General features: G+C 52.4%; 1 protein-coding gene across 2 annotated transcripts; it reads left to right on the forward strand.

Annotated features, from left to right (window-relative positions):
- The first annotated feature begins 464 nt into the window (after positions 1-464).
- On the forward strand, positions 465-10,009 carry LOC144016587 (transcription initiation factor TFIID subunit 4-like). Of its 2 annotated transcripts, XM_077517906.1 has the most exons (15): positions 465-2,785; positions 3,293-3,432; positions 3,511-3,636; positions 4,968-5,120; positions 5,205-5,327; positions 5,402-5,491; positions 5,758-5,919; positions 6,002-6,068; positions 6,150-6,255; positions 6,672-6,841; positions 7,290-7,420; positions 7,497-7,622; positions 7,695-7,751; positions 8,507-8,623; positions 9,280-10,009. In XM_077517906.1, exons 1-15 carry the CDS (start codon positions 1,750-1,752, stop codon positions 9,439-9,441), a joined length of 2,766 nt encoding a protein of 921 aa, XP_077374032.1. In that variant the 5' UTR covers positions 465-1,749; the 3' UTR covers positions 9,442-10,009. The 2 variants fall into 2 exon arrangements, with proteins under 2 accessions (XP_077374032.1, XP_077374034.1); XM_077517908.1 differs by lacking the exon at positions 3,511-3,636.
- The last annotated feature ends 441 nt before the right edge of the window (positions 10,010-10,450 follow it).

A 10,450-nucleotide genomic window follows, 5' to 3' on the forward strand; every position in this document is an offset into this window, starting at 1 on the left:
AGACCATGGACGGCCGCAAATAAGTTGCCCAACCACTAACCTGGTGTACATTTGGAAAGAGTTATGTTCTATGTGCTCACTTTGATTTGGATGTTTGTTCATTTTGGAAATAATAAAGGCATTTAAAAAAACAAAACATCGGAAAGGCCACTAAGTGCTCTTCAAACTACGACTTGGTCAAGAAGACAGTTCTAATCAAACACTTTCGACAAAAAAAAAAGAAAAAAAAGTAAGAAATAAATGCTGAGACGTAGCACCATTTCTTATAAGAAAAAAATGTCACTTTATTCTATTAAAAAGGACCAATATTGTCAGTTGTTATAACGCCAAACTCTTTTGGGGGTCAAATTTATTTCAAGAGATTTACACGAAGACCTGCAAAGAAAAGCACACCACCACCTGCCACACCTCACATTTCTGCCACTAGGTGTTGCTATTTGGAAAGTGCTCCATGTCGTCTGCTCGTCAGTCCACTTGGCTGCCGATGATGACACTGGCGACACGACATCGTGCGATTTCTCCATGTCTGTCGATTGTGGACAAGATGGCCTTGGAGAAGAGGCAAATTTTGCTGCCGAGGGAGGGCGTATATCGCCGCTCATGTTGTTCATCGAAGGGTCAAAATATTCCGTGACGACGCGCCGAGCTCCCCGAACGGGCCACACGGGCGAGCGCGGTACAGGCGACGGCGTCGTTTAGTCGCTCTGCGCTTCGCGTGCTACATGCTACAAACATGGCTAACTACTTCGTCATCCTCATCCGCCATTGACAGGCGGCGCGCGGCCGCAAGGGCCGATGGGAAATCATCGCCGTGCGCGGCAGCCTAGATGTACAACAGCAAGAACGGCAAACGCAGCAAGCGCGGTTTTGCCAGTTCGCTCTATGATGACGATAGAAAAGATAACAATCAGAAGTCTTTGGGCGTCGCGACATTTTGACTGCAAATGAAGAGAATTGAAATCAAGTCCATTTGATTTGACGGCTCAAACATATTTACAGAGTACCAAAAGTTAGGGGACATTCCTTTTGAAATGATACTAAAGGTTCCAAAATGAATCGATGAATCAACAACTAACCAATTCTCAAATTAAATCAACAACTGTTTTAACAATCACGTAATCGTTTACATTGTTTTTAACTGAAAATTGTTCAAATTGTTTTGAAGGGTTAGGGTTCAAAATTTCTTTTCATTTGATTAATTGATGGAATAACCGACTGAATGATCAATTCTTTATCAAATATTTGATAGTGATAGACAGCCATAAATGAAAAATAGGTAGTCCTACTATCCTGGCAAAAAGGACATTTTGAAATTGATTGAACATTCTGGCAATGTTCCAGTGTTCTAACTACGCTACAAAAGGTGTATCTTGTTTCAGTGTTTTGTCATAATGACTCAGGTTTAACTCTGTGTTGGAAAATGACAGCAACACACAATTAAATAACTGTAACTCTTCATGCGAAACTTTAGATCCACTAATTCAAATTTGGTCATGAATAAATGTCTTTTTTTTTTTTTTTAAATAGACCAACTTTCACGGTTATTACAAAACAGATAAAGAAAATGAAACGCATTGATTCAAGAGAAAAGCAGCAGGAAGCGCCTTCCAGTTACAAAACAAGGTACGCAAGCACACGGCGTCCTCGGAGTGGATCTAGGTGCTGCGTTTCTATGCTCCAAAGCCAGTCGGACGCTCGGCGCATGCGCAAATCCTACAACGCGATTTGCACAAGGCTCTAGCATCAAAGATGGCGGGAGCCTCCGACCCGCTGGAGGACATGCTCTTCAATGAAGTGGACGAGAAGGCGGTCAGCGACTTAGTTGGCTCGCTTCAATCGCAACTGGGGGAGCCCCAAGGCCCCGCCGCGTCCCATTCGGCCGACAAACGCGACGGAGCGCCGGCCGCCGACACTCACGTCTCAGGGAAAGTGCGCGAGCAGGAGCCGCAGCAAGGACACCCGGGGGCGGCTTCAAAACTCCAGCCCGCCGCCGTCGCTCGGCTTCTCCCGGGTTCCTCTTGCTCCTCCTCCTCTGACGGCGGCGGGAACGGGGCCACCGGGGCCGGCCCGCAGACGTTCGGGCCGCCCGCTTCGGGCTCGCCGGCAGTTCAAACTTTGTGCGCTCAGCCCGCCGCTAGCTTCCAGCGGGCTGCCGGAGCCGCCGGCCGGACGGCGTCTCCCGGCTTGCAAAGTTTGAACGGTACCTCGGGAACCGTCAAGTTGCTCAGCTCTGTTCCCCCGGCAGCGGCGACGACGACGACCACCACCACCGCCATCAACACCGCACCAACAACTACAACTACAACAACAACAACAAACGCCGCCAACAGCAACCCCCTTGCGGCCAACTTCCTCCCCGGAGCCCAGTCGGCCACTTCCGCCTCCCAACACAGACTCCCCAGCGCCGCTCACAACGGCCTGGAGCCCAAAGGCGGGCCTGCGCTACCCCCGGGCTCCCCCTCCCCGTGTCACAGCAAGATGCCGGTGCCGATGCCGGTGCCGGTGCCGGTGCCGGGTCAGGCCGCTTCCGGGACCTCGGTCCTCCTCGGGCTCCCCGCCCCCGCCGCGGCCCGCTCGCCCGTCGCCCAGCAGCCCCTCCCGGGCCCCGCCGGGGTCAAGCCGGCCGTCGTCAACGGGCTGGGCCAGGTGAGAGCGGCCGGCGCCGTCCAGCTCCAGAGACCCGGCGCCGGCGCCGTCCGTCCGGCCGGCCCTCATCCGCCGTTGGCCGTCCGGCCTCAGCAGCAGGCCACCATCCAGCTGCCCCCCGGGTTCACCATGCCCGCAGGTAGGTCAGTGGGGCGCTTCGAGTCCGGCGCTTCGGCCGTTCTCTTCTGACTCCACTTTATTTAGAAACTGCATACAAAGTGCCGTACATGAAACAGAAATCGGTCGTGCGGGAAATAAGATAAGAAAAAGAAGAACAACGCAAACATTTTAAGTGAGCACGCAAGTATTTTTGTATACAAGATAATACATTTGACATGAATGAATAAATAGAACGAATAGAATAGAATAGTCACGCACTTTCCAACCTCCTTATTCTGGCGCTTCATATCAAAATGAATCAACTTCAAATCGAATTTCAACTCATCGCCAAAAGGCTCATGCATTACTCAAGACTCATTTTTGCCATCGTTAGAGTTAGTTTTATGAAAATGAAATGTACTTTGTTAGTTTTGTTTTTAAAAAGCGTTTTCGTTTCTATTTGATTTTGTCAACGAAATGGCTTTTTGAATTGTAGTTTTGTTTAGTTTTGTTCGTTAGAGTTGAGCTTTGGAATCTTTCCCGGCAGGTATGGTTCTGGTCCGCATCGAGACGGGTCAGCTGGTGATGGTTCCGCAGCAGGTTCTGGCCCAAGCGCAGGCCAAGACGCAGCAGAATGCCGGCGCGGGCGCCGTCCCTCAGAGAGCCGCCGCGCCCGCCGCCGTCCGGGTCAGCGCCGCCGCCGCCGCACCGGCTGCCGCAAACGGCGCCGTGTAGGATTTTTTGTGAACGTGTTTGCGCCCGCAGGCTCCCGCCGCACCTGCGAACGTGCGCCTGGCGACGAGCCCGCACGCCAGACTGCTTCAGTGTCCGTCCTCCTCTTCCTCTTCCTCGCCCTCGCCAACGATGGCGACGACGTCATCCTCGCTCCAGGTCGGCCATTTCTCTCCTCTGCGTTCAAACGATAAGCTGGCGCCGACTTGCGATTGGAGAATTTTCCAAGCGTCGGGCGTGTGCTGAAATACGAGCATGACGTGAAAACGTGAACATTATTTGTATTATTTATGGATTGACTTGAAGCGAACTTGTGGACTTCCCAAGTCGTCCAATTGTAGCAATCAGGTGCGACGTCGACACCTGTCACCTGGCAACAATTATGCAAACAAACGTGCGCCTTTTCTCACTTTTCCAACCTTTTCATTTTTCACAAAACAATTCAAGTTTTTCGAGTTCGAGTAATCTTGAGTAGTCACCAATACTAGAAGTACTTTCAAAAGCGATACTTGACTCTTTGAGCCATTTCAGCAGTCAAAAGTTCATATTTTGTCCATAATTAATGTGGTAACTTCATTATTTTTCATGTACAATTAATAACTTTTTTTTCTTTTTCTACTTGCTGTGGACTGACGATGACATCACCTGTTCTAACGACCAATCATGGCTCAGCTTACTGACCAAAGCCAGGAAACAGGTGAGCCGTGATTGGTCGTTACCAGGTGATGTCATCGTCAGTTGACAGCACGTAGAAAAATGACGTTTTAAAGGTATTGTACATGCCACATTAATTATTGACAAAATAGGAACTTTTAGTGCTGAAAATTGTTCAATGAGTCAAGTATCCCTTTCAAAAAAAAGAGCATTTTTAAAGAAAGACCTTAATTGCATGGAATGTTTTGATGATCTTTTCCCATTTTTTCCTAAAATACATATTTTGGATGGAGCACACAATAAAGTGGTTTGAACTGATGAATATTATATCAAATCAAACTAATAATAATCTGGTGGTAAGTTATCACTTTTTTTTATTTTATTTTTTTAAGCTAAGATGATTTCCCCCAACGTGATGTTTAAGGTCCAACCTTCAATTTTGGATATTTCCATGGATTTGAAAATTGCTGCCATTTTGACAATCAGAACATGAGTCCCCCCCCCCCCCCCCCCCCACTGCCATAAAAAAAAGATGTTGTTGTGGGAATATTTTTGTGTGATGTTATTTCTTGAAAACGAGTGAAGGTGTTTGACTTTTCAACATGGCTGTTGTGAAAATGAAGCCGTTGACAAACGTGCCACGCATGTTTTCAAGGGCTCGCTTCAGACCAATTGATTTTCTCCCGCGCACGAATCTTCCTTCCATCACGTTCCAGACGATACGTGATGCAAAATCGAAACATTATTTCGGCCGCATCGCAAGCGTATCAGCACAAAATGCCACGACAATTTGGAGAAAAAGTGAAAATGTGTCGATTGTTGTTTTGTGTCCAAAGGGCGTCACGGTGACCTCGAACGCGGCCGCCGGCGTGTCGGTGAAGATGGCCCCGCCCCTGAAGACGACCACGGCCACCGAGGCCGCGCCGGTCACGCCGGCCGCCGTCAAGTCGGAGCCCGCGAGCGTCGGCAGAGTGACGGTGGTGTCGCAGGTGCGTCCGTCTGGGGGGGGAGGGGTTACCGTGGCGACGACAGTGGGCGGGGCAACCGTGTCTTGTGCTGCGTCCTGCGCTCAGGAAATGCAGGAAAACGTGAAGAAGTGCAAAAACTTCCTGGCCACGCTCATCAAGCTGGCGTCCAACAACTCGCCGTCGCCCGACACCTCCAAGAACGTCAAGGCGCTCGTCCAGGATCTCCTCGTACGTCCGCATACGTCCGCATACGTCCGCGTGCGCCGCTGGGCTAACGTGCGTGTTCGTGTGCGCGCAAACAGGACGCCAAGATCGAACCCGAGGAGTTCACCAGTCGTCTGCAGGCCGAGCTCAAGTCGTCACCGCAGCCCTACCTCATACCCTTCCTCAAGGTCGGCACCATCATCATCATCATCATCACTCATGAAGAATGACGAGTCCGTGTTGATGGACGGAGGACCACAACTCACAACATTCCAAAGAAATGAATAAATCAGGACTAAAACATTTTTATATCCCTCTTTTATTTTCACTTTTTGTCATTTCTTTATGTCGTCATGTATTTCTTTCGAATGTTGTCAGTTTTGGTCCTGCTCCATTATTGCTGATGCCTCATGAATGGACGTGATTTTTTTTGGTTTGTTTTTTGCGTCTTCAGAAGAGTCTTCCCGCCTTGCGTCTGTCGCTCCTCAGCAGCCAGCAGTCTCTGACCACGCCCCCCTCCGCAGGCTATGCCCCGCCCCCAAGCGCCGCCATCCCTCCGCGCTTGCCCGTGGTGGGAACGCCCGGCGTCCGGATGAACGCGCCGCTCGCCACCGTGGTGCGCAAATATTTGCCGCCGTTGGTTGGAAGCGTTTGCACAAAAACATCAATCCGACGGCGAGCGTCTTTTTGTTTTTCAGGCGATGGGTCGCGGCGGCAGCGTGCAGACGGTTCGCTCCCCCCTGGTGGTGGGCGTGAGAACTCCAGGCGAGTGTCGGCGAGCCTTCCTTCCAGCGGGTGGCGCCGCGACCGGGCATCCAATTGACGTTGGGCACGTGTCTTGTGCAGGCGCGCCGACGCGAGGACCCGCCGCCGCCGTCGGGAAGGGCGTGGTCACCTTGGCGGCGCCGGCCAATCAGAAGAAGCTGGGAGAGCCGGGGGGCGGGACTTTCAAGTGAGTCATCCAACATTTTTCACTGCCAACTCCCCTTCAAATATTGGATGGACCACATTTCATATTAGGGCTGTGAATACGATTCCATTCGATTCCGTCCGTCCATTTTCTTGACCGCTTATTCCTCACAAGGGGGTTGCTGGAGCCTATCTCAGCTGGCTTTGTGCAGTAGGCGGGGTCACACCCTGGACCGGTTGCCTTATTGATTAGTGGTCCGATTTGTCATTTCATCGGACAAAAGGTACGATGGGGAGAGACGATGATTTCCTTTTTGAATCGATGGCCGTATGCAGGTTTGACGAACGAAATGGCAACAATGGTTGGATTAGGTGTTAGCAATTTGGATCCGGTGGTGCGGATGAAGGGCCCTCGTTTTGTTTTTGTTCATCTTTTTTGTGGTTGTGACGGCGTTGCAGAGACGACGACGACATCAACGACGTGGCGTCCATGGCCGGCGTGAACCTGAGCGAGGAGAACGCCCGCATCCTGGCCACCAGCTCGGAACTGGTGGGCACCAAGATCCGCTCGTGCAAGGACGAGGCCTTCCTGCCCGCCGCCTCGCTGCACCGACGCATCCTGGACACGGGTGAGCCGAAGCGGATCACGTGAGCGAGCCCAAGGAATTGATGACAAAAGTTGGCGATGTTGCCACAATATCGTCATAAGCATGAGACGATCGGAACATACGCAATATCGTGATATGGCAATTTGATTTCATACACATGAAGCAAATAATAATAATAATGATGATGATGACGACATGCCAGGTTGGTCCGTCTGTTGTGGCTCATATCAATCAAATTCAGCTTCATGATGCTTTCAATACGTTGAAACATTGTGCAAAGTGTATCCAATCTTTCAATGTATTGAGTACATTTGTATTCAAGTTCTGCTAACTGATTGCTGCATCGGTACTGGTTGAAAACGGCATTATGGTGCATCCCTGCCGATCATGATGCGATCTGGTTCCGTCCCTCGTGCCATGAAACGCGTTTGTTTGTTTGTTTGCTTGTTTGTTTGCGTCGCGTTGGCAGCTCGTCGCTTGGGCGTGAGCGAGGTCCCGCCGGAGGTGGTCAACCTGGTGTCGCACGCCACGCAGTCGCGACTGCGCTCGCTGCTGGAGAGACTTTCCGCGCTGGCGCAACACCGATCGGACGCCGGCAAGGTGAGCGGCGGACGCCGACGTCCCGCGGGGCTCGTAACCTTTTCCCGCTCTCTCTCGTTGGATCGCTCGCGCTCAGGACGAAGAGCGTCAGGAGCAGACGGGCGACGTTCGCTCGCAGCTTCGCTTCTTCGAGCAACTGGAGCGTCTGGAGAAGCAGCGCAAGGACGAGGAGGAGCGCGAGATCCTGCTCAAGGCCGCCAAGGTCCGGAAGGCGCCGTAAGCCCCGCCCGCGCCCGCGCCCCACCTCCGCCTCATTGCTTTGTTTGTGTGTCAGAGCCGAGCCCGGCAAGAGGATCCCGAGCAGGCCCGCCTCAAGCAGAAGGCCAAAGAGGTAGGTCGGTCGGTCGGACGGCCGGTCGGACGGTCGGTCGGACGGTCGGTCGGTCGGACGGTCGGTCGGACGGTCGGTCCGACGGTCGGTCGGTCGGTCCGACGGACGGTCGGTCGGTCGGACGGTCGGTCGGTCGGTCGGTCGGTCGGACGGTCGGTCGGACGGTCGGTCGGACGGTCGGTCGGACGGTCGGTCGGTCGGTCGGTCGGTCGGTCGGTCGGTCCGACGGTCGGACGGTCGGTCGGTCGGTCGGTCGGTCGGACGGTCGGTCGGTCGGTCGGTCGGTCGGACGGTCGGTCGGTCGGTCGTTCGTCGGACGGCCGGTCGGACGGACGGCCGGTCCGTCGGACGGCCGGTCCGTCGGACGGACGGTCGGTCGGACGGACGGACGGACGGTCGGTCGGTCGGTCGGTCGGACGGTCGGTCGGACGGTCGGTCGGTCCGTCGGTCGGTCGGTCCGTCGGACGGTCGGTCCGTCGGACGGTCGTTGGACGGCCGGTCGGTCGGTCGGACGGACGGTCGTCGGACGGACGGTCGGTCGGTCGGTCGGTCGGTCGGTCCGTCGGACGGTCGGTCGGTCGGTCGGTCGTCGGACGGACGGTCGGTCGGACGGACGGTCGGTCGGACGGACGGTCGGTCGGTCGGTCGGTCGGTCGGTCGGTCGGTCGGTCGGTCGGTCGGACGGACGGTCGGTCGGTCGGCTGTCGGACGGCCGGCGCTCGTTCGTCTCGTCGCTAACGTGCGTTTGCCGACAGATGCAGCAGCAGGAGTTGGCGCAAATGCGCCAACGCGACGCCAACCTGACGGCGCTCGCCGCCATCGGACCCAGGAAGAAACGCAAGATGGACTCGCCGGGCGCCGTCTCTGCCGAGGTAACGTGACGCCGACCGGACGCAAACCGCCTAAAAGAGTTTTGCTCGTTTTCAGGCTGCTTTTGTTCGTTTGGATCAATAATGCTCGCGTTTAGTTGACTTTCAATTAGTTTTTTTTTTTTTTTTTGTCTCGTCTTGTGCGCAATATTTATTCAAAAAAACCGAATGGGAGCGACGTCATCTTTTGGTGCTTTTCTATTGGCTGCTGCTGGATGACATCACTTGTGTGTGACACGCCTTCAAATGTCTTGATTCCAGTTCCTCATCTCAAAATCGCATTTGAAATCATCCGATGAACATTTGGACATTGTTGTTGTCATTCTACTTGAGTTGGTTTTGTAAACATAAAAAGTACTTTCAGTTTTGTTATTCGGCTTTTTATGCGCCACAAATGTTTTGCCGTGTCCAACTCAAGTTGGAGGTGACTGATTTTAGTGCCGCTCGCTACCCGGAAGATCCGCCCACCACGACTGACTAGCTTGAGCGTACCGCGACACTCATTGGCTGACGCTCACGTCACTCACCAGGCCGGGACACGCCTTTTTAAAGCCGCACACCTTCAAAGTCAATATTCACTGTCGTGCGTACGGATCTCCAAGATGGTGGTCTATCATAACAGAAGTGGCGCTTGACGTTGCCCCTCCGCGCATCCGCAGGTGTCGTCGGCCGCGTCCTCGTCGGCCGCGTCCTCGTCGTCGCCGCGGCAACCTTGGCGCCCGCGCATCACCAGGGTTAACCTCAGGGACTTGATCGCGTGTCTGGAGCAGGACGGCAGCACGGCGCGTTCGCTAACGCTCTACAAGGCACTGCTTAAGTGAGGGCCGGGAAGGCCCCGCCCCCTCCTCCCCATCCCCGGCTTGCGTGCCTTCCCCGTCGCCACGGCAACACGACTTCCTGTCGCATCACGTGCGGACGGACGGGTCGGCCGGCGCGACCGCTGGGATTTGGTGGCAGCCATCTTGGATTCACTCAATGCGTGCGCGAGGTTTTGGAACCTTCCAAATGTGGTGGCTCCGCCCACGCGCAATAGCTAACCAATCAGAGGCGAGCTGGCCGATAATGATGAATGACATTGGATGACGACACGCGAGCATGTTAGCTCAAGCTAACATGCTAACGAACACTAACCAAGTGAAGAGTCCGAAAGACGTTCTCGCTTGTGGCACACGTCGGATGTTTTTGTGCAAAATGCACAAAATGCAGTTCCTCTTCACTTTGGAAGACTTTTTGCAGGTTTTTAATGCTTTAAATGTTTGTTTGGGTCTCGTGACGAGCGCCGCGGTCGCTGCCAACTTTTACCATTATTTATATTTCCTACATTGTCTACTCAATCATGGACTTTTACACCTGTTTGTACCAATGAAATAAAAAGCTTGGCAAAAGTGATGATGTCACTAATCAAATGGACTTTCTCATTTTGAAGTTTGATGTTTGAAAAGTGCCAACAAGATCCAAAGTGGATCAAATTTGTTATTTTACTTCGTTTTGAGTTTTGTTTTTCTAAATTGAGTTACTTTTATTCATGGTGGTTCTGTTTGAGTTATTTAATAAGTAAATGCTTCGTTTTACTTAGTTTTAGTCATCCCCAAATGCTCACACGTTCAATTTATTACCAAAGCCTCAAACAAATGACATGTTAGTTTTGTAAACATAAAATGTAGTTTGTTAGTTTTCATTTAAAAAAAAAAAAGCATTTTCGTTTTTATTTTCTTTTAACAAAATAGTTTGAGTTTTGTCGTGTTCACTCAAATGACCTTTTTGCGAGGAGTCGTTTCCATGTTGGATCTTCCAAAATGGGCTGCAAAGCTCCTGAAATTCAAAAGGTGA

The sequence above is a fragment of the Festucalex cinctus genome, chromosome 3 (genome assembly GCF_051991245.1).
Source record: "Festucalex cinctus isolate MCC-2025b chromosome 3, RoL_Fcin_1.0, whole genome shotgun sequence".
NCBI classification, from domain to species: Eukaryota; Metazoa; Chordata; class Actinopteri; order Syngnathiformes; family Syngnathidae; genus Festucalex; species Festucalex cinctus.

Bases quoted from the DNA above. Each gene is read 5' to 3' on its own strand.
- LOC144016587 (XM_077517906.1), top strand. From the start codon at position 1,750: ATGGCGGGAGCCTCCGACCCGCTGGAGGACATGCTCTTCAATGAAGTG. The intron at 5,121-5,204 runs GTGCGTCCGTCT...TCCTGCGCTCAG, and splicing joins GAGTGACGGTGGTGTCGCAG to GAAATGCAGGAAAACGTGAA. The intron at 6,069-6,149 runs GCGAGTGTCGGC...TGTCTTGTGCAG, and splicing joins GGTGGGCGTGAGAACTCCAG to GCGCGCCGACGCGAGGACCC.